A 26,453-nucleotide genomic window follows, 5' to 3' on the forward strand; every position below is an offset into this window, starting at 1 on the left:
AGATAATGGATTGCATAGATAATTGTAATTGTAATTTCTATGGGTTTTGAGCGTCGTCATCGTTTTATTTGTATGTCGCTCTTCCGCAAAGAGAATCATGCTCAAAGCGGCTTACCACAAAGGAATCGGGAAAACATCTCAAAGTCAACCATCGTTAGAATGATTTCATAATAACTAGAACGGTTTCAGCACTATAAATATAACAAGATTACATTAATACCATTATACCTCCTGGCAGTAGCCAGAATAACACTTTGGTCCTATAAGTCCCTCTCAGTCTCTCCCTGAATCTACTTCTTATAAGGCTTTCAAAGGCAGAGGGAAGCTCTGTAAATAGACCCTTAGATACAGAGTTTTGAGTAGATTGTTAGATTCTGAATTGTCAGCTTTCAAAGTATTTCCCATAATTATAGATCACATTCCCCAGTTTGTAGTTTTGTTTTGTTTTTGAGATACTGAAATCACAAATGAACACTTAGATTTAGGACAACTCAAAACATCACACTTGTTGAAAATAACACTGATGTTTCCTGCAGCACATAAGTAATTCTTTAAAAAGATGTAATATGTGCAGCCGCCCTCAGTAATTGTGAAACTGCAGTTAGTTCAAGTCTCAGACTTATGCATGTATATAGTGACATGGAAATGGGAACGATAATTTTACAGAAGGGGAAAAGGCATCTTTCACAACACAGTGACTAAAATTTAATAAAATAGTTTCTTAGTAACCTTGTTCACACAACTAGATCTACATTTCAGCAGCCAATTGTATATTCCACATACTTTGGCTTTGGTCTTGTCAAATGTTGCATCCGGCTCTGCCTTTCAGCTGCCAGTCCCAGCCAGCTTGTTCAGCAAAAAATGTTAAAAGCTTTTATTTTCCAACCGATTTTGTTTAATTGTATTTCTTAGCTGCTTTCTCTGCCCAGAGATGCTCAGGGTGGCATGCAGCAGTCCAGTTTATAATACAACTGTGTAAGTTAATTAGGCAAAAAGCATTTAAAAGCACAATTTAAAATCAGTAATGAAAAACAAACTTACAGCATGTGAACTGGAAGGAGAAGCTATGTTAAACATTTGAACTTTTTGATTCACGCAATTATGATGAAAACTTTTACCAGCTAGAAGAACTGAAGGTTTCACCTAAGTAATGAAAGGTACTTCTTTCATTTTATGGAGTTGTGGTTGTATTTTATAATGTAAGTGTTCAGTCTTCATGTCTTCAGAAAAAGAAGTCCTGAAAAACAAGCCTGCAAAATGCAGCTGCAAAAGTGTTCCCTTAGGACTTACATTTCCCAGATGCTGTTGCATGCTTTGAATGGCTTCAGTAAATAAATGTCTGTGAATTATACACTTTGATCAAGCCTGGTACGCCAGACTTTGCCCCTCTTTCACATTTCCTCCAAACCCATTTCAGCTTCTGTGCTGTCCATTGCATTCTAACCTAACCTAGCTACCGAAACCTATTTCCACCCTTCCTCATCTGAATCCCTTATGCTTGGAATTCATGGAATTGGACAGATTCATGGAATTGGTCAGTTGGAAGGGATACCAAGGATCATCCAGTCCGACCCCCTGCAATGCAGCAATGTTTTCCCCCCAACGTGGGTCTCGAACCCACAACCCTGAGTCTTAAGAGTCTCATGTTCTACCAACTGAGCCATTCCTAACCTCTGTTTCACTATTGACTGACTACTGTCTTTTCCGTTCAATATCCTGGTATCCTTTTCACAATCTGTGCTTTTCTCTTTCTTGTATTCTCCTGATGAGAAATTTCCTTGATGGATTCCCATCTTTAAGACAGGTCCAAGCAGCTACTGCCTTCTAGTAGTGTGACTATGTGGAACTCTCTTTTCTTCACTCAATTCCATAAGAAGCACCAATAAGGAGTTCAGGGTTTGAATTAGTGCAAATTCAATATTCTGGAGAACATCCAATACCTTATGGTTATTTGCAAACAGTTCCCTGCTTTATTTTTACCCTAGACTCAAAAACAGCACCTTCAACTTGGTACTAGACTAGCCATACAACAGGGGTCCCCAACGTTTTTGAGCCTGTGCACACAATTAGAAATCTAAAACCATTGTAGATACCCCAAGGGACTTGTTTCACAGAATGGAAATTGGTGATGCTCAAAATCTCCCCCAGACGAAACACGTACACCCATCCCAAACAACATACAGACAAAAAAGAGGCAACACCCACCAGAAAAAGGCAACTGTCTCACAAAAAAAGACAAAACCATTAATCAGAATAAATTGGGAGGAGCAAGAAGCCTTGAGGGACACAGGATGAAGGGTTCCAGCCCTTTAGCAAACCTTTATGAAAGTTTGATACTTTAGAATGTGCAAAGAAGGTTTCATTTATAATTTCCAAATCTGCCCAGTCGCCTCTTCTCTCTTTCGTTTTCGCAGCACTTAAATTGTAAGGTGTCCTTTTTTCCCATTCTCTGTGCAGTAGAGAATTAAAAATTAAGGACCATACAGATAAATACAACATGTTTCAAAGCACATCCTCATCAGACGATTAAAAAAAAATTGAAATCTAAATGTTTACTTTAAGTAGTGTATTTTTTATTGTTGTTGAAAGGGACAATCTCGTTTTAAGCGCTATGTATTAACAGTGCATCTATCTGCAAATCTGCTTGTCCTCTTCCTGAAATGCTTTGGCGGTTTGGATAGGAGCAGGTAATGAAATATATATTCAGACAACTTACCTGGGAGATTAGGGAACCGCAACCCAACACCTTTCCTGCTAGAAACTGCATAGGGCAATATTACTGAATTCCTATTCTTGAGTTATCTTATTTACCAGTGCTGTTGTGGCATCGGTACCCACCATTACTTGAGTGCATACCTCACAACCAGGAAGAGAGCAAGAATTGCCATTCTTAACAATCCTGGAAGCAAGCAGTCAAGAATGGATATTGCTTTTGCCAGCTGACTGGCTGCACAGCTGGTGATGGTTTTTAACCTCTCTTGAGAACAAAGATTCATATGACATGCTGGGTACCCATTCAGTAAGGTGGCATTTGCACATATTTATCTGTGGATTAGATCTAAAGAGCCTCAAGGTGTAAAATAGGGTTGCCAGATTTCAAAAAGTGAAAATCTGGACACAAAAGTTGTTGAGCTTTTTGTTTTGCCTGAAGTTTTTGAGTTATTTTAAAGGAAATTCACCAAAATCTACACTCCCAACATGGGTTGCCATATGTCCAGAATTTCCTGGACATTTCAGCAATTTTCCCCCAGAAGCTGTTTCCAGCTTCCAAGTCCCATCTATGTCTGGGAAATTACAGACGTATAAAAAGGTAAAGAGACCTCTGACCATTAGGTGCAGTCATAACCAACTTTGGGGTTGCGGCGCTCATCTCACTTTACTGACCAAGGGAGCCAGCGTACAGCTTCCGGGTCATGTGGCCAGCATGACTAAGCCGCTTCTGGTGAACCAGAGCAGTGCATGGAAACGCCGTTTACCTTCCCGCCGGAGCGGTACCTATTCATCTACTTGCACTTTGATGTGCTTTCAAACTGCTAGGTTGGCAGGACCTGGGACCGAGCAACGGGAGCTGACCCCGTGGCGGGGATTCGAACCGCCAACCTTCTGATCGGCAAGCCCTAGGCTCTGTGGTTTAACCCACAGTGCCACCCACGTCCCATACAGACGTATAGCAGCCCTATAAACATGTATATATATCTTATTTGAGGGCAGGACTGTTTCTGCATATAGAACTGTGGGTTTTTTAATCCATTTGAATGGATCACATCCCCAACAAAAGAAGGGACCAGAGACTGCCTTTTCCAGATTCCTTAAGCATATGTGATTTGCCTCAGTAGCTTCACACGAGAGTCTCCTACAGGGTGCAATGCATTTCTAGATATCATACCGGTAAATTATCGACCATTCTGCTCACTTGACATCAGTCCATCTGATGTATGTTGATGATTAGGGCTACACGGCATCATTTAAAGTTGCTGCAGGAAGATTTGTCCTCATGCCAATCCAATGACCTATTTAAATGCAAATGATCCTGGGAAAGGGGGTAACATGAGGGGCAAAAGTGGGGGGGGATGCATTTTGTCTAACAGGCACTATTAGCTGGAAGCAGTGAAATAAATAAATAAGACCCTGGAGTCAAGGTGGGTCATTAAAAGAGAAACTAGGTTAATATTATATTTAATTATGTTTCTATGAACTCTCTGGCTCTGCTTGAAATCTTGTATTTTGAAACAGCACAACAAAGCAGCATTGTGATTACAGCTATTAAAGCAATTTACCATCAATCTGCCTTAGCTGAGTTGCTGGGCAAGAACTATGATACTTTAGATTTTAGTAAATTCCTGTTCCATTTTTACCCATTATTTAATGCCCTAATCTCTACCATGGAAGAGTTTGCTATAAGGTCGTCCACAACACATAACAAACTACACAGAGGGGAAAATTTTACTTGCTTCCTACGAGAATCCCACATAACATTCCAGATGGACCCAATTGTGTTTGCTGTATGTTAGATTTTAGGAAATATTGCAACATCATCGTGCTGTAAGCTATAACATGTTAAGTGTAATGGAAGTGGCACAACGTATCTTGCCACAACCACTCCACATTTTTTAAATGCTACCCAAGCCATTCTGGTATTGGCTTTTTTATTGCAGAATATGGTTTTCTTAGGCCTCATTTTTCCTTTTCATTAGTCGTTTGTGATGGTTCCGAAGACTGAGATGCACAAAGTTGTATTGAATCAGTTTTTGACATAGATGTTTTGTATATTCGTATATACTGAAACTAATTCTTGGATGCATAAGAGGCATAGTCCTAATTTACTTCATTCTGTAATGCCATTCTGTAATTCAGCTTCAGGATTTATTCTCAATACATTTTGTATAGTCATAACAGAATATAGTGTGTACTGATAATATATTTCCTCTTTCCCCCCTCTTAGGTTTTGAACTTGGCTTTGCTATGTCAAGTCCCAATGCCCTCGTGTGCTGGGAGGCTCAGTTTGGTGACTTCCACAATACAGCACAATGCATCATTGATCAATTTATCAGCTCGGGACAGGCTAAATGGGTTCGTCACAATGGGATTGTCCTGCTTTTGCCTCATGGAATGGAAGGAATGGTAGGGCTTCCATTGATCAAAATAATAGTTTCCTGTGTGCAACTAATTTCACAATTAGATATATCTAATATTTATTTAAATAAGAAGAAGGAATTGCTGTTACAGATGTGTATCAGTGGGTATTTCCCGAAGAACAAATGTGTAATGATTGAAAGAGAGAATGCATATAGTGGTTAGGTAAAGGTAAAAGGAGCTGTGGTCTAAACCACTGAGCCCCTTGGGCTTGCCGATCAGAAGGTCAGCGATTTGAATCCCCATGATGGGGTGAACACCTGTTGCTCTGCCCCAGCTCTGCCAACCTAACAGTTTGAAAGCACACCAGTGCAAGTAGATAAATAGGTATCGGTGTGGTGGGAAGGTAAATGGCATTTTCACACACTCTGGTTTCCGTCACGGTGTCCCGTTGCACCAGAAGCGGTTTAGTCATGCTGGCCACATGACCCGGAAAGCTGTCTGTGGACAAATGCCAGCTCCATCAGCCTGAAAGCGAGATGAGCACCATAACCCCATAGTCGCCTTTGACTGGACTTAACCGTCCAGGGGTCCTTTACCTTTTACCTAGTGGTTACTCCCGTGCATTTGTACTTGGAAATAAATTCCACTGCATTCAATGAGTTTCAACATCTGGGGAATAGTGTGCATTTATAGGGTGCTCCGTTTATACAATAAACATGTTATATTCAGCCATCTATTAAACCTATGTCAGAGAGGGCGGTTATAAAGGCCACAGACAACCACTTCTATCAAACCAACTAAGTTCACATCATCCTGCCCAGTATGGAAATTAGAATCATAGAATCATAGAGTTGGAAGAGACCACAAGGGCCATCGAGTCCAACCCCCTGCCAAGCAGGAAACACCATCAGAGCACTCCTGACATATGGTTGTCAAGCCTCTGCTTAAAGACCTCCAAAGAAGGAGACTCCACCACACTCCTTGGCAGCAAATTCCACTGTCGAACAGCTCTTACTGTCAGGAAGTTCTTCTTAATTCTTAAGTTCTTAATTCTTAAGTTCTTAAGTTCTTAATGACAATTATATTTAGGATCTAGATTCTTCCAAGGCATGCCAACTTATTTTTCTTTACATGATGTGATTTTCAGGGCCCAGAGCATTCTTCAGCCAGGCCAGAGAGATTCCTTCAGATGTGTAATGATGATCCTGATGCCTTTCCAGTAAGTATATCTATTTTTTCTTCCTACCCAGCCATCTCTCTTCAGGCACTAATAATAATAATGATAATGATAATGATAATTTATTTCTACCCCACCCATCTGGCTGGGTTTCCCCAGCCACTCTGGGCGGTTTTCAACAGAACATTGAAAATGAGGGAGGCTCCCACCGTTCCTCCTCAGTGCAGTCCTCCTCAGAACGGTCCCTGGCACCAGAGCTGGGCATCAGGAGTTGTCCTTTGTTACATCTCAGAGAGGGAGGCTCACCATAGTTGCGGTGAATGACACAACAGTAGGCAGTGAATGACACAACAGACACAACTTAGGCAGCAGGGGCAGCAGCAGCAGGGTTTTCCATAGTGTCCAGCAGAGGAAGCAAAGTGTCCACAACTGTTTCTGTCCTGAAACAGCCTTTCCCCCTATTTGTTCTGGACCCTCCCGGCAAAGGCTGCAACGTGGTCCAGCAATGCCAAGGAACACACTGGTGACTCTCAGATACAGGGCCTATAGGAGCTGCAGCATCGTTGAACATAGGACCATCTGTCTGCCAGACATGTCCCATGCTGAAGGAAAATGGGGTGGGAATGATAATAATAATAATAATAATAATAATAATAATAATAATAATAATAATAATTTATTTATTTATACCGTGCACATCAGGCTAGGTTTCCCCAACCATTCTGGGTGGCTCCCAACAGAATATTAACAACATGATAAAACATCAAACATCAAAAACTCCCCTAAACAGGATTGCTTTCAGATTTAGAAGACATCTAAAGTCAGATAGTTTTTTATTTCCTTGACATCCGATGGAAGGGCGTTCCACAGGGTGGGCACCACTACCGAGAAGGCCCTCTGCCTGGTTCCCTGTAACCTCACTTCTTGCAGTGAGGGAACTGCCAGAAGGCCCTTGGAGCTGGACCTCAGTGTCCAGACTGAACGATGGGAGTGGAGACGCTCCTTCACCTTGTAAAGTATGGTACGCACATTTGAAACTATATTTCATTGAGTTTATTAAGAAATGGTGCACTCTCCTCTGCCTCTTTAGCCTGATAGGGTCAAATTTAGGCTACCAAGGTAACATTTATAGCAGTCTTAGTATGTTCTGTAGGTTTGCCTGACCTAGACAGGGTTGTTGTAAAAGTTAACTCTTGAATGGTTGTGTTTCCTACGCTGAAGTAGACTGTGGCGATGTGTTTACAGACCTTTGTCTAATTTCCTTTGTTCCTATCAAAATGTAAAAGTGTTAAAATGGTGGTAAATGGAGGACTTGGTTTGCAAGCCAAATCATGGTTTAGCATGAATGCACAAGCGTTCAGGCGACTGGAAAGGAAGCTGAGACTGTTATGTTCCTCCTTGGCTCTTCTGTTGTGTTGAGTTAAGCCATGGCTCAATGTGTCACCCAAACCTGGGCTCATGGTTTAGCTCTCTTGGACACACCATGAACCAGAAACCATAGGGCTAACTTTGCTTATAGCTTGTGGATAGCATAGCCCAGAGAGAGCTAAATCAATTGGATTTGGATGACTTGTTAAACCAAATCATGTGTAGCACAGTTGCAGGATGACTGGGGAGAAGCAGAGCTGCCACATTCTCCTTCCAGATTCTACATACTCACTGATTTACACTAAGCCATGGTTCGGCTTAGTAAGATGTGCAAACCAGGCTAATGGCTTCCTTTCTAATGCCCATAATCTGCCTTTGTTCAGGAATTTGAAGATGATTTTGCCGTTTCCCAACTCTATGAATGCAACTGGATTGTGGTGAACTGTTCAACTCCAGCCAGTTACTTCCATGTCCTCCGAAGGCAGCTCTTGTTGCCATTTAGGAAACCTGTAAGTAGTGACATTTGAGTGCTTTTGTACTAATTAAAAGTATTTCAGTCTTTTCTGTAAAAAATAATGAAGTATGGATGATAGAAAGAAGACTAGGCCTGTACTGTAGAAAGTGAGTTTAAATTTAATTATAGTTAAAAATTTAAAGAGCCCAATTGCTCATTTTAGGAAACTTCTAGAATATTCAAGATTGTTTCAGAAAGTCATACTGCAATTTGTTTAGATATAGGTATGCCACACAACAAACCCCTGCCCCACTGAGACAAACTATTTCGGCTTTGTCCATTACTGATTTATGTACAGTAAAGTACTTTTTAGACATCCGAGGGATTAGGGCAGGCAGAGGCATCCAAGGACAGCAGAGTGCTCAAATCTCCATGAATTTTATTAAAACTTAAGACCCTTTAGATAGGGGTGCTTCTACCCTAGTTCATCTCCAGGCACTGAACCCATTGCTTTTTTGTATGGAAGTCAAATTCTTTACTTGTGAGAAGTAATCTGACTCAATAAAGGCAACATTTTACAATTATTATACCGCCTATTTTACAGCTGATTATTTTCACACCAAAGTCCTTGCTGAGACATCCTGAAGCAAAATCCAACTTTGATGAAATGGTGTCAGGTAGGTTCACTTATGTACGTTTTGTTTTGAAACATTTTAACCCCCTTTTCTGTCATGAGATCCAACACTCCCCGCCTTACATTACATTGTTGGCATGGGAGTACTACGTTTGTGGCATGGAGACCCTTCCGCGGGAAGAAAATAGCAAAAACACAGTAGAATAGCTGCAAATGGATCCGCGATTGCTGTGGGAACTAATTTGTGATGTCAACTTGTCAGCCAAGATAAGGTGCTCAAGGTCTTCACTGATACAAAGCAAATCTCGTATTTTTTCTTAAAATTATATTAGTTATAACAATGATTGTTGTTCCTCTGCCTGTTCAGAATATTATTGAATTTAAGAATTACAGAACCAATACAAGTACATGAGAGTTGGGGGAAATTGCCACGGAGAACCAGTTGTGTTTCATATGAAGGGAGTCATTTTCTCTGTTTAATTACTAGAGAGTGGCAATATCCCTACGTTATGGTGAGAATGGAAACTATGGAAGGAGGGAAAGAAGGCTTTCTAATCCAAGGAATATACCAAAAATTACTTCTATTTTTGAGAAATCCTCTAGGGTTGATCAGACTAGGCACCTTGTAGTAAAACACTTTTGTTGTGCATCTAGGTACCAGCTTCAGGCGTGTGATCCCTGAAGAAGGACCTGCAGCTGAAGCTCCCGGGGAGGTCAAGCGGGTGATTTTCTGTACTGGGAAGGTATACTATGATCTTGTTAGAGAGAGAAAGAACCAGGATTTGGAGAAGGAGGTGGCTATAACCAGATTGGAACAGGTAAAGCAAAGAGAGAACTTGTTGTGCGCAATATTTTTAAAATGTACATGTCTGTGAAGTACACATAATAACCTTTCTCATACTGAATCTGTTGTTAATCTGATATGAGATACACACATGGTGGAAGTTGCTCCCAGTACCAGTCATCACATGGAAGCAACCTAAGGTCCAAATAGCTTACTGTTGCAGAAGATAAGGCTCTGTAAAACAGTTCTGGACATAGATACAGGCAAATACAGATACAGTGGTGCCCCGCAAGACAAACGCCTCGCAAGACGAAAAACCCGCTAGACGAAAGGGTTTTCCGTTTTGGAGGCGCTTCGCAAAACGAATTTCCCTATGGGCTTGCTTCACAAGAAGAAAGCCCATAGGGAAATCTCCGGGGACCTCTTTTAAATGCTAGCGGCGGGGAGCAAAGCCTTCCCCCCCCCCGGCCTTCAGAAGAGGTCCAGGAAGGCCGGCGGGGGCCGAAAGGCTTTGCTCCCCACCTCCAGCATTTTAAAAGCAGTCCGGGATAGCAGGGAAGCGCTTCCCGCTATCCCGGATGGCTTTTGAAGGCAGGCGGGGGGGGGCAAAGACTTTTGCCCCCCGACCGCCTTCAGAAGAGGTCCTGGACCAGCTTCAGAAATTTGCAGCAGAAGTGAAATACAGGCAACTGTCAACTTTCTTGGGAATAGCCTGTAAAGCCAAAATCAGATTTAGTTAAAAAACATTGGGTTCAGTAGAGGGTTGGATTGCCAAAGTGTTTTTCCTTGTATGCCCACCCGCTCCCTTTCTACTCTATTATTATTATTATTATTATTATTATTATTATTATTATTATTATTTTACATTTTTTTGTGAAGCACGTAAAACTGAGTGCACACAAATTAAATATGTTTAGCTTGCGAGTTACCTGCATATACTTGCTAACTGTTCTTGCTGTCACCATTGTAATTGTTGTGTGTGGGTCAGATCGGGATATTAGAACATTCCTTACATACTAATTTGGAGAGATTCCTTTTTTGAAATGTGCCACACTCACTGAGAGCGGTAGACGATATCCTCATGTGTTTGAGGAATGTGTCGGCTGTGTACGTAGTGGGGACCTGTTACCATGCCAGAAATTTCTATATTTCATAATATCTTCCCATTCCCTTCTAGATCTCCCCTTTCCCTTTCGACTTGCTAAAATCGGAAATTGAGAAGTATGCTAAAGCTGATCTTGTCTGGTGTCAAGAAGAACACAAGAACATAGGCTACTACGACTACGTCAAACCTCGTTTCCGCACCATTGTGAACCATATTCGACCCATATGGTAGGATGCTTGCAGCGGTTTTCTTTTCATTCAGGGCTGCTGCCCCCTTTTGTTTTTGTCTTTGCTTTTGGTGCATTGCAAAGAACATATGAATTAAGAAGTTGAAGATGAAGCCTTGATATTTCCGTCTGGGCTGTTGAGCTGTACTCTGGCTGGCAATGGCTTCAGTGGCAACTTTTCCTAGCCAGGCTTCCTGGGATAAAAAATGGAGATGCTGGACCTGGCCTGGGACCTGCTGCATGCATAGCACTGCCTGTGTCCCTTTTGTAGGCTGCTTCTCTGCCTCTTTCAGATATACCATACTTTTCTGTCTATAAGATGCCCCCATGTATAAAACTATTTTGGGGAACCCAAAATTAAGAAAATGGTGGGAGGTGGCACAGAGTTGAGCTTTTTTTGTGGAGGATTGCCCAAAGTTGTTGATTTTTTTTTGGGGGGGGGGGGAGTTACCCATGGTTGTTGAGCTTTTTTGGGGGGGGAAAGGGAATCAGTTACCCTTTTTTGGAAAGGGAATCAGTTACCCACTAGGGGAGAGTGGTTATGTAAGCTTTCAGAATACTTAGAATTAGCCAAATTGACAGACATAATAAGACAAAAACCAAAAAGTGAAGTAAAAAAAAAGAATGGGAGTGCCTAAATGAATACCTCAAAAGTCAAGGTTCGAGGACAGAAATCTGGCTGAGTCTGGAATAACCTTGTGAAGTGAAAGGATAAGAAAGAGGGATTTATCTCTAGATGTTAGGATAGAGATGATAAGGAAAACAAGAAAACAGGAAGACACAATGAGAGATAAAGGAGGTGCTGTGAGATTGGTGGAAGTCAGTGTCTTGTTGTTGTTTTAGTGTTTTAATGTTTATAGTATTAACTTGTAAGATATGGATTTGGTTTTTTTTTTAGTTGTTGCTTTCTTTAGTTTTCGAATGTTGGTTTTTGTGTGTTGTGTATCGTTATTTTTTAATATTTTTCGTGTTATTGTTGTGTGGAAAATACTAATAAAATTTATTTTAAAAATAACATAACAACAAAATCCACTTCCCATCTGTCCCATCGCCAGCAGAACCTGCCAATTGCCTGCCCAACTGCATCAGCCATTGATGCAGCAACCAATAACACACACAATAGCCGCTGACAGCCGTAGCAGCAACCAATCAAACATCCACCCTATGCACTACCCATGTATAAGACGACCCCACTTTTTAGCATGAGTTTTAAAGAAAAAACCCACATAGTCTTATACACGGAAAAGTGTGGTATGTGAACTTCCTATAGAACCTTGAGGTGTTGCACTCAAACGATGTATGTGAGTCTGCTTGAAACGCCCGTCTACCAATTTATTTATTTCTACTGCCTGACTTTAAAAGAGCAAGTATGACAGGCACCTTCACATCCGCGGGACTTGCAATCTGAAACAAAGAAAGGGGGAAATGGAAAAGAGGGTACGCAGAGAAAGAATATGATCATGACAATTATGCACACTTAGTTACTGTAAGGCATACGGATTGAGGGGGACGGGACACCCAGAAAAGGTGTTTTGAAGTAAGGGAGGTGGTTGCACAGAAGCATTCTGAGAGGCAGGCCCTGGCATACTGGACAGCATGGGGAAATGGACAGAGTATTCAGGAAGTGGGAGGCTTTTGGACAGCTAAGGCTGGTCAAGCTAGATAAAATCACAGAGAGGGAACATAAGAACGGAGAGAGACAAGGCAACAACTGATGGTGAGGGGAAGTTTGTGCAGGATCTTGGAGGGAAACAGAAACCAGAAAAAGGATTTAAGTAGGAGAGTACCAGTGAAGTTTCAATAAAGTAAGCATCTTACACATGAACAACTGTTTGAGGAGTCACTCACAATGGAATTCATGAAGCTTAACAGTACAGGTTGGCTGAAATAGTTTTCCTCACATAATAAGTGGATAGCTTAAGGAAGTAAGCCTAGCCCGTGGCAAATAGTAACTAGAATCCTATACATATAAGTAATGGTCTGTAGAAAGTATCTAAGAGGTGACTAATGTAAGAGGTGTTTATTATCAGTGTGTCTCTGCTTCAAAAAACGTCACATCTCATTTCTATCATTTGCCTCCTTGTCTCTTCTGCTTCAAGGTATGTCGGCCGTGAACCAGCTGCCGCTCCAGCAACTGGTAACAAGAACACGCATCTCGTGTCACTCAGAAGGTTTTTGGACACAGCTTTCAACCTGGAGGCATTTGAAGGAAAGATGTTTTGATTGTAACATTGTGGCCCATTATCTCCGTATGTAGTATAGTATGTATGTATTTAGGGAAGGCCATGACCATTACATGAAATAAAATTCAGCAGGGAAAGACTTCTTGGGATTTTTTTTTGAGGTTGGCTTTTTCAAAGACCTATTTTTAAGCTTGCCTATTCTAAACCACTGTGTGTATGTCGTAAATGCTAAGGGTTCCTCTTAATTATCATCCAGTCAATGTGGTTCTGTTGATTACATCACAGCTACCTCTTGTTAGGGAGATGGAAGAAACAATTATTTTGCTTTAAGTGTGGGAATATTCAAGAAAACTGGTGTGCATATTTTAATGGGATTTCCTTACATCAGATACTAATTTCTCTTTTACTGCAGGCTGTATAAATGGTCTCATACAGTTCAAATGAGCAACGTTTTTCATACAGATTCCACCCCACCCTGCCCCCAACCATTCTTTGTTGAATTCTCACATGTCTGAATACAGCAAACAATTTAGCAGGCTTGCTTTCCATTTAGACACCAGAACTGGGACACGAAAGACATGGTACTGTTTCCTCTCCCTGTTAAGTGCTGGGGGGAGTTAGTGAGAGCATGTAGGAACCCCAACAAGAGCTGCTGCTGTGCTTACACTGGAGTTTGACATATTTCTTGTGTCAAAAAATGTGATCATTGCCCTTCAAAGTTGGTGGGGCAATTGCAGACGCCATTATAGTTCATGTTGAGATCCCTGCTGCTCCTTCCGGATTTACCCCGCGATGGGGAAGTCTCCTTTGTTGTTTAAAAATCACAAGGTATGTTTTGAATAAGTTACTGGGGGGAAACTGAGCAGATCTGGCAGTAACTGGCTGTTTCTGATAACTCTGGGCATTCTTGAAGCTCTGTACACTGCAGAATAGTTGAAATTATCAATGCAGTGGATAGGCGTATCAGCTGAGCTTTCTAAACAAGGGTTACAGTTCTGGTTTGTTTTACTCTCACAGGATCTAAAATATATTGGAATTTTGCTTTGCATTAATTAACACTAAATGGCATTAGTTAACTAGCTAGGCTGTGATCCTGTGCACAGTTACATGGAACTGAGCAGCGTTGAGCACAATATAACTTCCCAGTGAACATACTTAGGATTGTGTTGTAAGTAGCCCCAAGGCACAGCATTTTGAGCTTTTTTATAAACAAGAATTTTAAAGGGAAGAAGGATGCTGTCTAAATAATAATAGGTCTATATATTTTGCTCTGTTTTTACAAGGAAGGCCATCTCGGTATAACTTGAAATATTTTCTGTCTCCTTTTGAGTGATAAATGCTCTTGTGGCTGGGAACGCACAAATTTAGAGAACAGAATTAACATAGACATAAAAAGTAGGAAATGGCAGGCTTCCATTTTCATTGCTGTTTGCGGACTGTAGCATTATATTTTAAAAAATAAATTCTATCCAAGAATGTGAAAAATAAGCTGTGGAATATAATGTCTGTTTTCTTTATGGTTGTTTTTTGACAGCTTATCCCCTGGGAATTGGTATTAGCATCCCATTCACAAAAATGCTGGCATCTTGCAGATCTTCTTTCCTGTATTTTTCTCTTCCTCTGTCTTCTCTATATTTTGACTTGAAGTCTGTAGAATTTAATACAGTGAAAGGAACTAGCCTGTTTGGGTACAGGTTTTTAAAGAAATCTGTTCTATTTTATTTCGTGTGCATGCACTGTGTATCTGAAGAAGTGTGCATGCACACGAAAGCTCATACCAAGAACTAACTTAGTTGGTCTTTAAGGTGCTACTGGAAGGATTTTTTTTTGTTTTAATTAGAACATGTTAACAAAACTGTTCATACTTCTGGCAAACTCAAAACAAAGCTAGTTTCATTCATTTACCAAAACTAGTGAGCCATTGTCTTTATATATCCGTAACAGCAGCAAAGCTCTAATTTCTCTAGAGAAATTACATGTTTTGAAATCTTAGGTTACTTACTTCCCATTATAGAGATCTCTATCTTTACATCACTTGGTGTATATTTCATAATTTACAAGTGTCATTTACCTCAAATCGGCTGACAAGTATAAGGTTTTTCCTATGTAGCCCATTTTTCTCCCAGAAAATCACTCTGTGTTAGTGTATCTCTTCTGGTATTTTCAGAAACTTTATGAAATTCACTGGCTTGCTTATTATTTTGCATTGTGGCTTTTGTGCCTAAGACACCATGAATGAGTGAAAAATAAAATGTATGCAGAAAAGAGAAATGTCTTGTGTGTTTCTTGTTTTTAGTTGGAAAGGGGTCTCTCAATTCAGCAAAAAGAACAGTATGCTTAGGTGACAATTCTATCTAAGCCTTCCATTAAACTCAACAGGACTTATTTTTGAGAAAACATGTATAGGGTTTACTGACAGTCATCAACTAACATTTATTCAGAGTAAAAAAGGTAAAGGGACCCCTGACCATTACGTTCAGTCGTGACCGACTCTGGGGTTGCGGCGCTCATCTCGCTTTATTGGCCAAGGGAGCCGATGTACAGCTTCTGGGTCATGTGGCCAGCATGACTAAGCCGCTTCTGGCGAACCAGAGCAGTGCATGGAAACACTGTTTACCTTCCCGCTGGAGCGGTACCTATTTATCTACTTGCACTTTGACGTGCTTTCAAACTGCTAGGTTGGCAGGAGCAGGGACCGAGCAACGGGAGCTCACCCCGTCATGGGGATTCAAACCCCCAACCTTCTGATCAGCAAGTCCTAGGCTCTGTGGTTTAACCACAGCGCCACCCGTGTCCCCCTTATTCAGAGTAAATTTGATGAAATTAATCGTAGAATTGTAGAGTTGGAAAAGCCCCAGAGGATTATCTGGTCCAACCCCCTGCAATGCAGGAATTACAACTAAAGCATCCATGACAGATGGCCATTCAACATCTGCTTAAAAATCTCCAGTGAAGGAGAGTCCACCACCTTCTGAAGGAGTCCGTTCCACTGTCGAATAGCTCTTACCATCAGAAAATTATCACTGATGTTTAATCAGAACCAACATTCCTGTAACTTGATACCATTCATTGGGGTCCTACCCTCCGGAGCAGGAGAAAACAAGCTTGCTCCATCTTCCATGTGACAGCCCTTTAGATATTTGAAGATAGCAATCATAGCTCCTCTCGGTCTCCTCTTTTCTAGGCTATATATACCCACTTCCTTAACCGTTCCTCATAAGGCTTGGTTTCCAGACCCTTACTCATCTAGCTTGCCCTCTGCACACATCTGAGCTTGTCTATATCCTTAAATTGTGCTTAGAACACCTCACCTGCTCCTCAAAAGATTATAGTCAGAGGCTCAGAGATTACATCCACAAACTCCTTTAGTACCCTTGGGTGCAGCTCATCAGGCCCTGGAGACTGGAAATCATTTAAAGCAGCTATGTGTTTCCTTTCCACCTCTCCTATCTTGAGCTGCATCATTGATCCTTGCATCACTGATGCTGTTATCTCCATGTTGGGCACTACTTTCCTTTTGGGTGAAGACAGAGGCAAAATAGGTGTCGAGCAATTCTGCCTTCTCTCTAACCCAGGTTAGTCCTGGCCATTAATTTCAATGCGCCTGTTCTGGATAAAACTCAGCTGAATGCATTGCCAAGTGGTTTACCAAGAAACAGGCAAGGGATCGCAATGCAGTCTTGTGTAACGCTCTCCGGCCAAACATTTGGATGCCTGTCACACCCCTTTCCACTACTGCCTCTGAAGGAGGCTAGCTGTTTGTGAAATTAGGAAAAGGATGGAAGATATTGCACAAATTGTATGTAAGGGTCTGGCTCGGAAAATGGAACTAGTTGGAGTAATTGTGGGGTTCTGCCATTAATGCCACTCGACTGCTGATTGCAGCACCATTGCTGCACAGCTGGCAAAGATCTAAGTATGCTTCCCACCCGACGGCAAACAGTTCTGAGGACTGAGGGGGGCCCAGGGCAAAAGCACTTAATGATACATTTTCTTCAATGATGAAGAATACTTCAGATCCATTTGGGGGATGAGAAATGTGTCCTAATGAGGCAATTAGTCAAGACAAAAAGGCTGTAAAGCAATTTAATTAACACTGCTCCTGGTACATTTGAGGACAACTTTGTATCTTCTGGAGATTACATTTCTCATTGGAGTGAACAATGGGCTGCTGCAGTCCAGGTTTTGCATGAAGAGTCATTTGAGGATGCAAATACATCTCATAAACGGTGGGATGCATCGCAAAAGAAAACCTGTGTAGCGGGTAGAGTATTGAGCATCAAAGCAACCGAGATTCAGATCCCCACTTAGTTTGCTGAGTGCCACCACTGGTTCCTTTCAGTCTCAGTTGGGACCATAAACGGTGGGATGCATCGCAAAAGAAAGCCTGTGTAGCGGGTAGAGTATTGAGCATCAAAGCAACCGAGATTCAGATCCCCACTTAGTTTGCTGAGTGCCACCACTGGTTCCTTTCAGTCTCAGTTGGGACCAGATCATGGTGGACGGCGCTGAGGTCTTCGGAAGAACTGTAAGATGCAGGTCAGATCCACGCGACACATTTAAAGCAGGACTGTCTTGTAGTTTGATATATCTAGAAGACATCATACAAAGTCTACAGTCTGAGGAGTTGCAGATCATGGGTAGATGCAAGACTAGCCGCTACCCAAACGTATCTCTCCAAACGTAGTCATCTGAGGACGGTGGCCTTATATCTTAATCATTGTGTGCACATCTTGATTGCACATGATCCAAAAGAAACAGAACTGTCATCCCACACTGCCTATCAAGCCAATACCAGCCCTGAGGTTAAATCTCTGTGGCCAGTTAAACTGCCTCTTCCACCTGGATGCTTTTAGCCACACTGGTGGTGAAATAAGAGGACTCAACCCTTTTGAAAGACAGGGTTAACAACGTAATGGACGATGCAAGGAAAGAGTCTTATTTATTTGATGTGAGATTTGCTGTCAAGAGCACACACTGGGCCTCTTACTCAGTAAGCGTTTAACACTGCATGTCTAGCTTCTTGGCAAAGTGGGTCCAACAGGCCATCGCCTCCTGAGAGAGAGAGAGAGAGAGAGAGAGAGAGAGAGAGAGAGATGGGCAATGTTAAAACATAAATAGGTCATTGGAGGTTTCCCCCCACCTCTTAAAAAGGACACTGCTGTTCTTGGCTTCAGGCAGCCTGGAAAGGTTTTGCAATGCTATTCAAGCCTCTTGGTTGGTGTGTGTGTGTGTGTGTGTTGATTTCCCCCTACTGTACCATATAACGCTAGAATTCCTCAGGCCATTATATCTGAAGGAGCATTTCCACCTCCATTGTTCAGCCTGGACACCGAGGTCCCGCTCTGAGGGCCTTCTGGCGGTTCCCTCACTTCGAGAAGTAAGGTTACAGGGAACCAGGCAGAGGGCCTTCTCGTTAGTGGCACCCGCCCTGTGGAATGCCCTCCCATCAGATGTCAAGAAAATAAGCAACTCTCTGACTTTTAGAAGACATCTGAAGGCAGCCCTGTTTAAGGAAGTTTTTAATGTTTGATGTTTTATTCTGCTGCTAATATTCTGTTGGGAGCTGCCCAGGAGGCTGAGGATGTGTTGCTCTGGAGGCAGGAAGGGCTCTCACACAAAGGTACGCAAACATCCAGGTCAGTTTCATCTCCTGCCCTCCATTTTTCTTTTGTGTATGTGCTGTTTTCAGCTGGCCCATCTCAAACAGACTCTGAACAATAACTCGCAAAGTCAGCCTGAATAATAGTTTTCTCTCTGCAGGTTCAATATCCACCAGTAGTCGTAAGCTTGCAGGATCTTATCTGGGTCCCGTCCCCCCCCCCTTTGGGTACCATTTTCTTTTAATTCACAAACATTTCTTCCATATACCTAGCTGTTTGGGGGCAAGTTGGGGGGAAGGGTTTGGGCAAGCTGTGGGGGAGAGCCAACAGAGTAGGTGAGGTGTCAAGGGACGAGGGGTTGCCTAGTTGTGGGAGAAGGGATCGGCTATGGGGTTGGGAGCTAGGGGTTTTTGGCAAGCAGCTCCTATAGTTAGAATCAAAATCTATGAGCCCTACTAAAGAATGGAAGGAGCCAGCTGTATTTCTTCTATCATTTTTTACATTTCTTAGAAATGTTATCAAAAAGCAAAACAGAAAACAAGTTTATATTGTACCCACCAAAATCCAGATCATTAATGTTGCACTGAAACACAGTCTCTCCATTTACTATGAGCTGCACTTCATTCCAATCTGGTATTTCTTCAAGGATTACTTGGTGTCCATCGGCTTTCAGCACAGCTACAGAAAGGCAGTAGGTAGGTAATGTTGCTAAAATACAATGCTATTGACAACCAGATTCAGATAAGAAATGGAGAATACTGCTGGTTTGTAGTACTTCTTGTTACTTTAAGGGGTGCGTCATCCGAGTAAGCAGCTGAATTTCTTAAAGACACTTAAGATTTATATCAAGACAGCTAAGAATAATATCGTGCATTCATTTGGGAGGAATATGCATTAATACGGTTTAAAAATAGGAGGGGCAATACCGAGTCGGACGCTGAAGTTTCGTCATGTGTTCTCTGGGTCTGTAGTAGGAAAGCAACAAACATGGTTTCAGAGTCAAGGGTAGGGTACGAGGGTTGACATAAGACAAAAAAGATGGTTTAAGGAGTGAAAGTTACTTCAGACATTTTAGCTAATCCGATTATACATCATGTAAAACATTTTGAGAGAGGGAGAAACTGTGGCATATCAGGACCTTCTCACAGAAAGAGGTTTGCTTACTTTGGAAGTCGAATGGAATCTGTTCTGGAAGTCCGTTCGACTTCCAAAACATTTGAAAACCAAAGCACGGCTTCTGATCGGCTGCAGGAAACTCCTGCAGCCAATCGGAAGCTGTGGAAGCCCCAGCGGATGTTCGGCTTCCAAAAAAAGTTCGAAAACTGGAACAATCACTTCAGGTTTCGATCGTTCAGGAGCCAAAACGTTCAAGAATTAGGCTGTTCAATTTCCAAGGTACAATTGTACCTCGGTAGGTGGGCACCAGAATGTTATGGAGAACGGCATATGACAAAATGAACGTGCAGGTGCAAGGAATATGGTTGCCCTAGAATAAGATAATGGATTGCAGCAGACTTCATATCCCTTTACAAGCATTCTCACAAGCACTTCTTTCGAAACTGGGTTTAGGCCCAGGTTTGGCACTGAAGAAGCCTTCATCACCCTGTTGACCTCTTGTGGGAGAAAGCATAGCCTCCGACATTTCTCTGATTAAAATAGGGGTGTCTTATTCAAAAACAACAATTTTACTATTCATATCCCACCCATCTGACTGGGTTGATCATATTTATATCCAACAAATATAAAAACATAAGGAAAAAAATTAAACATTAAAAAAAATTCCCTATACAGGGCTGCTGCCTTCAGATATCTCTAGGGCTGGATAACTCCATACCCTCCAATATTTCTACAGTGGAAATGGGGACATCCTAAGGAAAAGTGGGACATTACAGAGTCAAATCAGAAACAGGGGCTGCTTCTGTGCATCCGGGACTGTCCCTGGAAAACAGGGACACTTGGAGGGTCTGAGAAAGATGAATTCATCCCTGTTGATTCCTACTGATGTTTCACTAAAGCAGTGGATCCCATTAACCATGGTATCTCACTGGTTTTATAGATTGAAAGTAGGAGTAGGAACAGTGATAAGCTGGTTCTGCTTCTGTTTACAGGGCTGCTTTTAGAAGATAGCACTGGAGGCGAGATTGCTTGATTCCATGGCAGTTGTGCTGTGGAGTCCTGTAAGGTTCTATCTTATCACCCATGCTTCTAAACACCTATATGAATCCTCTGGTTAAGGTCATCGGGGAATGTGGAGTGAGATGCCATCAATATTCTGGTGACACTCTGTTGCTCTGCTCCTTGGCTTCAGAGACAGGCGATGCTGTGCCAGTACTGAATTTGTGTCTGGACTTCGCAAGGGTTTGGAAGAAGACCAATAAACTGAAGTTGAATTCTAATAAGATGGAGGCCCTATAGGTAGATGGTTCTCATACCTGGGAATTAAGTGTACTGTAAAGGCCTTTCTGAAGTAAGCCTGGCTTTGACTTATAGGGGATTTCTTTTCTTGTTTTTAAGTGAAAAGGATCTAAAGTCATTGAATCAACAGATGGATTTGGTACGATTAAGAACAATGGGAGGTTGATTGAACTCAAAAGTCGAGAGTAACTTACTTGTTTTGGCATCACACCATAATAACCAATAATTAGCCTCCAAGTGGCCACAACCTTTTTATTTCTAATAATCTGTTTTCTCACTGCAATCCTTTACCCACTTACCTGGGTGTCAGCCCCACTGAACTCAATAGGATTTCTTTCTGAGTAGACATGCATAGCATTGCACTGTTAGGATGGTGTTTGTTAGGAGATATGACTGCTTTTCAAATTTGCCTTGCCTACAAATGTACAGGAATCATGTATGCTTGATGTAAAGATGGCCTTCTTTTGCTTTTTAGTCTACAGTTGCCATACGTCCAGAATTTCCAGGACATAGCCAGGATTTGGCTGTTGAAAGCAGTATCTGGGCGGGATCACTGTAATGTCCAGGAAAATCCAGATGTATGGCAACCCATGTTGGAAGTGTAGAATTTGGTGAATTTCCTTTTAAAAATGCAACAACTTTGGCAAAAACTTGCTTTTTCAGATTTTGCAAAAACAAAACTCAAAAACTGCTGTGTCTGGATTTTCACTTTTTGAAATATGGCATCCCTATTCTGGTGTGCAAAAAAAGAGTGAGAGACTCAAAGTTGTTCTACTCCCCGTACTATGAAAACTTCTCTTCTCTCCCTTCACAAATGTAGCTTGGGTTGCCAACTAAGCTCATTTGCCCTTAGCTAGAGGAGGATGTGAAACCAGAAAAAGCCCGGGTATAGAAAAGAAAGGCACCCTTCGTTTAATAACACTGGTCCTGAAAGACCTTTATTGGTTCCCAGTATGTTTCTGAGCACAATTCAAAGTGTTGCTGCTGACCTTTAAAGCCCTAAACGCCCTCAGTCCTGTATACCTGAAGGAGTGTCTCCACCCCCTTCTTTCACCCCGAACACTGAGTTCCAGCACTGAGGGCCTTCTGGTGGTTTCCTCACTTTGAGAAGTGAAGCTACAGCAGAGGGCCTCCTCGGTAGTGGCACCCTCCCTGTGGAATGCCCTCCCATCAGATGTCAAAGAAATAAACAACTACCAGACTTTAAGAAGACATCTGAAGGCAGCCCTGTTTAGGGAAGTTTTTAATGTCTGATGTTTTATTGTGCTTCTAATGTTCTGTTGGGAGCCGCCTAGAGTGGCTGGAGAAATCCAGCCAGATGGGTGGGGTATAAATAATAAAGTATTAGTATTGTTATTATTGTTATCATCATCATCATCATTCCCATCCCATTTTCCTTCAGCATGGACATGTCTGGCAGGCTACGTCACAAACCTTGTAAGCCCTGCAGACGGAAGGTCCTATGTTCAACGACGCTGCAGCTTCTGTAGGCCCCATATCTGAGAGTCACCAGTGCATTCTTTGGCATTGCTGGACCACGTTGCAGCCCTTGCCGGGAGGGTCCAGAACAAATAGGGGAAAAGGCTGTTTCAGGACAGAAACAGTTGTGGACACTTTCTTTTCTCTGCTGGACACTATGGAAAAGCCTGCTGCTGCTGCCTAAGTTGTGTCTGTTGTGTCATTCACTGCCTACTGTTGTGTCATTTACCGTAACTATGGTGAGCCTCCCTCTCTGAGATGTAACAAAGGACAGCTCCTGATGCCCAGCTCTGGTGTCAGGGACTGTGCTGAGGAGGGCTGCACTGAGGAAGAATGGTGGGAGCTTCCCAGATGAATCTTCCCAGGAGCAGGAGGACAGTATACATTTGGAACAGTGGTTTGCAGAGGGGCATAGTTCAGAAGGCAGAAGCTGGGAAGTACTGGATGGGGAACAGCTAGGAGAAGAAGCACTGGGAGAGAGAGGGTTAAAGATTCACTGTCTCTGGAAAGCACTCATCCGCTCTCCACAAGACCAAGAAGAGCTGAGAAAGTGGCAGAACAAAAAGCACATAATGCACAGAGGGTACAAGCTCAGATAACAAGACATAGGAGTGACATTGATTAATAGGGACGTAAAGGGGTAGGATTCTTAACCGAGAGCACTGCCATTCCTAGGAAATAGGTTCTTTGTTTTCTCGCTGTGATTATTAAAGTTTCTAACTGGTAAGAAGACTCCTTTTCCTTTGTTCTGCTTATCTACTGCCCCAGGGGGAGGAAGCCGATTCCCTGAAGCCTGTCATCTGGTGGTATTTGATTTCCAGAAGGAGAGAGGGGAAATTGCTGGGGCTCCTACTTGTTTGATCAGACTGTGGTCACTTAGTGGCAAGGGGCAAGTGTCATGGACTGGTTGGACCCAGAGGAATGGTGGGGGGCATCAGTTGGGGAACCCCTAAGGGAAGAAGGCTCAGAGCCTGGGGATTGGTGGTAGGATGACAGTGAGTGGTCAGAGGGAGAATGCCTGGGAGGAGGAGGTGTTGGAAGCCGAAGAGGTAACAGGGCGTGGTGAGCAGGGAGAATCTGTGGCAGAGAGGTCCAGAAGCAGAAGCAGAGGTGGAAGCAGGAAAGGAGGGAGAACAAGAGGCAGAGATGAGTCAGACTGATGAATAAGCCTGGGTATCTCCCCTTCCCACTGTGACAGGTCCCCCCCCCCCAGTGTCCCAGGACCAAGAGAGGTATGAAGAGGGAGGAGCAAAGGCAACATGCCAGCATAGTCTCAGATTGCTTGGGAAAGGCCCAGGAAAGGAGGAGACTTAGGCAGCTGTGAGACCTTCAAGCTCCACATTGCCTCACAGAGGCAAGACCCATCAAGAACAGTTGTTCTGTTCATTAGGCTTGGAACTCCTGAGTGCACCCCGTTTCTTCTAATAAAGAGTTAACTTCACTTCCACCGTGTGATTTATTGCTGGCTTGTTCCCGACAGCACATGTACAAAATGAAAGCCACACGTCTTTTCTTTGATATATACTTTTTTATTGACTACAGATTTTAAACTGTTTTCTGGATTCATCATAGCTGGGCTACAGTTCACTTTGATATCATCTATCAGAACGACTCATAGGCCTTAAAGCATAAAACATATAGCTCAGTCTAAACAAAGACACTATAAATACACCTTAGATTTGCCATAAATCTACACTATGTTATAAAAATAAAATATCACTAAAATAGTAACTTTAGGTATATAATATAATGCTCACATTATAAAAAGTTTGGGACATATTGCCACTTCGTATTGTATCATTAGCTCCACGAAGACAGCTCACCTGAGTAAGTCCAGGAGCAAAGGGAGACTATGGGAGAAAGTTATTTCACTTTTAGCTATGCATTGGGGCAAGTTAGACATGACACTAACTTGTGAATGCAACTGCCATGCAGTACATATGGAGGGGGGGGGGACAACCCTTCCCCCATATACTCCAGTGACCTCCCACCAAGCTGTTGTTAGTCTCCAGGGATGAATCTTCCATGGGAAACTCAGAAAAGCTCTCATGATCTTCCACAAGGCTTTGAACTTGCTCTGTGTGTGTACATACATGCACTGCAGCAAACTTGAGTTCTTCAAGTGAAACGTTGTACAGTGGTACCTTGGTTCTTGAATGGCTTAGTTATTGAACAAATCGGCTCCCAAATGCCACAAACCCTGAAGTAAGTGTTCCGGTTTGTGAACGTTTTTTGGAAGCCAAACATCTAATGCAGCTTCTGCTTGAGTGCAGGAAGCTCTTGCAGCCAACCTGAAGCCATGCCTTGGTTTTCAAACAGTTTCAGGCATCGAACAGACTGCCAGAATGGATTAAGTTTGAGAACCAAGGTACCACTGTACCTAGGAACATGGGCTGGTGTTTTGGCACTTCCAATCCATGCAACACACAAAGGCCATTCCAGCTTTTCTGGGTTCCTCCAGTGATCCACCCAGAAGAGAGAAAGACTTGTATATTTTCTTTTGCCCAATCTCCAAGGAGCTCGGGACAGCATTCATAGACCGCCCTCATTTTTATCTTTGCAACAACTACTTTGTAGGATAAGTCAAGTGGTGAGAGAGAGACTGGTTAGGCCATCCAGTAACCTTTAGGAATGATCAGGGAATTAAAACTCAAGACCCCCAGTCTACATTGGGGACTATGTCTACTACATATCACCATCAGTCGGAAGGGTGGGGGGACCAGACCAGACTGTGCAGTGAGTCTGCATGTGTGACTTCCTACGGTGATGTGAAGATGCCTGGAGAAATTCTGCCTTTTCCCAGGACACTTCACACAAATCCAGCCGTATATAGCAGTAGTACACTCTTGGCTTCAGTGGAGGCAAAATAAGAATGTGGAATAATATTTCCTAGGAGGAATTAAATTCGCTTGGAGGACACTCAATTTCCAGTGTTCAGGTTCTGAATGCCCTTGGACCATTGGCACACAACAGGGAGGAATCAGGCTTATGGGAACCCCAAAGCTGGCAAAAGTACAGTTTTTAGGACTCCCCACAAAGAACTGAGTGTGCTCAGTGGGGACATAACTGGCTATTGGGGTGGGGAATGGAAACCCAGAGGAGAATGGAAAGGAATATCCAGGAAAAGGGCATGGCTGGCTGGCTGGCTGTATAGAACCCTGAACAGGAGTCCTCCATGCAACATCTTTATTGCAGGTCCCACACGTCATATTTCTAAATTTAATCTCTCCATTGAAATGCTCAACGTGCTTATTGTGGATGGTCCATCCTGCAGTTCTGTGGTTGACACTTGTGTAAATCTACTGTTAAGTTTGCATAGATACACATGCTGCGGTTATATATTTCAAAGCTGCAGAATAAGCTTGCGTTCTACTGCTCTAATACAGCTAACTTTAAATGAAGTTATTGAGCACTAACAATTCCCTGAAATCCACAGAAAAAACGAAACCCACAAACCTCTACTAAGTCACAAGTTATTACATGACCCGGCATGTTCACAGAAGGGTATTCAGACAGTATGTGCAGAAAACAGCCACATTTCATTTGACAGCACATTGGTGAGTTACACAGCATCCCATATAAACACTGATTCCACCTGATTCAAAGATAGTTTGATGCATCCCCAACTCTGAAATTTCCATCGTTACCCAGTTTTAATTGTGAGCTATGTTGCCATTTACAGAGCTGAAACCTGTGAGTTTAGGACGTAGCTGGAGCTTATTCTTCTACTAGATCTTAGCCCTAAACCTGAAAGTTTCAGAAGATACCCCAAGGGGGGAAAATGCATCATGTTATACAGGGCAACATATCCCTTGAGTTTAGATTGTCAGCTGCATCAACTGTTAGATAGATACAAACTTCCAGGTGACTTGCAGAGATCAGAAGCAGAACGTTTTCACACAGACATATCCCAAGAGAGCCTTTGCCAAACCTGGTGCACCCTCCGGAT

General features: G+C 42.5%; 2 protein-coding genes across 3 annotated transcripts in view; one reads left to right on the forward strand and one right to left on the reverse strand.

Moving 5' to 3' along the window:
- The window catches only part of OGDHL (oxoglutarate dehydrogenase L), a 59,794-nt gene extending 46,648 nt beyond the window's left edge, over positions 1–13,146 (forward strand). For both annotated transcript variants that reach the window (XM_081913549.1, XM_081913548.1), the window contains exons 17-23: positions 4,943–5,121; positions 6,224–6,295; positions 8,005–8,130; positions 8,680–8,752; positions 9,364–9,527; positions 10,671–10,825; positions 12,924–13,146. In XM_081913549.1, coding sequence (XP_081769675.1) covers positions 4,943–5,121; positions 6,224–6,295; positions 8,005–8,130; positions 8,680–8,752; positions 9,364–9,527; positions 10,671–10,825; positions 12,924–13,047 — 893 coding nt within the window. In that variant the 3' untranslated portion in view covers positions 13,048–13,146. The remainder of the gene's footprint in view (positions 1–4,942; positions 5,122–6,223; positions 6,296–8,004; positions 8,131–8,679; positions 8,753–9,363; positions 9,528–10,670; positions 10,826–12,923) is intronic.
- Positions 13,147–17,079: 3,933 nt separating this feature from the next.
- On the reverse strand, positions 17,080–22,704 carry LOC309371179 (UPF0728 protein C10orf53 homolog). Its single transcript, XM_081913868.1, has 3 exons — positions 22,460–22,704; positions 19,169–19,288; positions 17,080–18,062 (listed from the first exon to the last, which is right to left on the reverse strand). The coding sequence occupies exons 1-3, from the start codon at positions 22,551–22,553 to the stop codon at positions 17,998–18,000; spliced, it is 279 nt and encodes a 92-aa protein (XP_081769994.1). The 5' UTR covers positions 22,554–22,704; the 3' UTR covers positions 17,080–17,997.
- Positions 22,705–26,453: the final 3,749 nt, after the last annotated feature.

Source organism: Podarcis melisellensis (assembly GCF_964234715.1).
Source record: "Podarcis melisellensis genome assembly, chromosome: 5".
NCBI lineage: Eukaryota > Metazoa > Chordata > Lepidosauria > Squamata > Lacertidae > Podarcis > Podarcis melisellensis.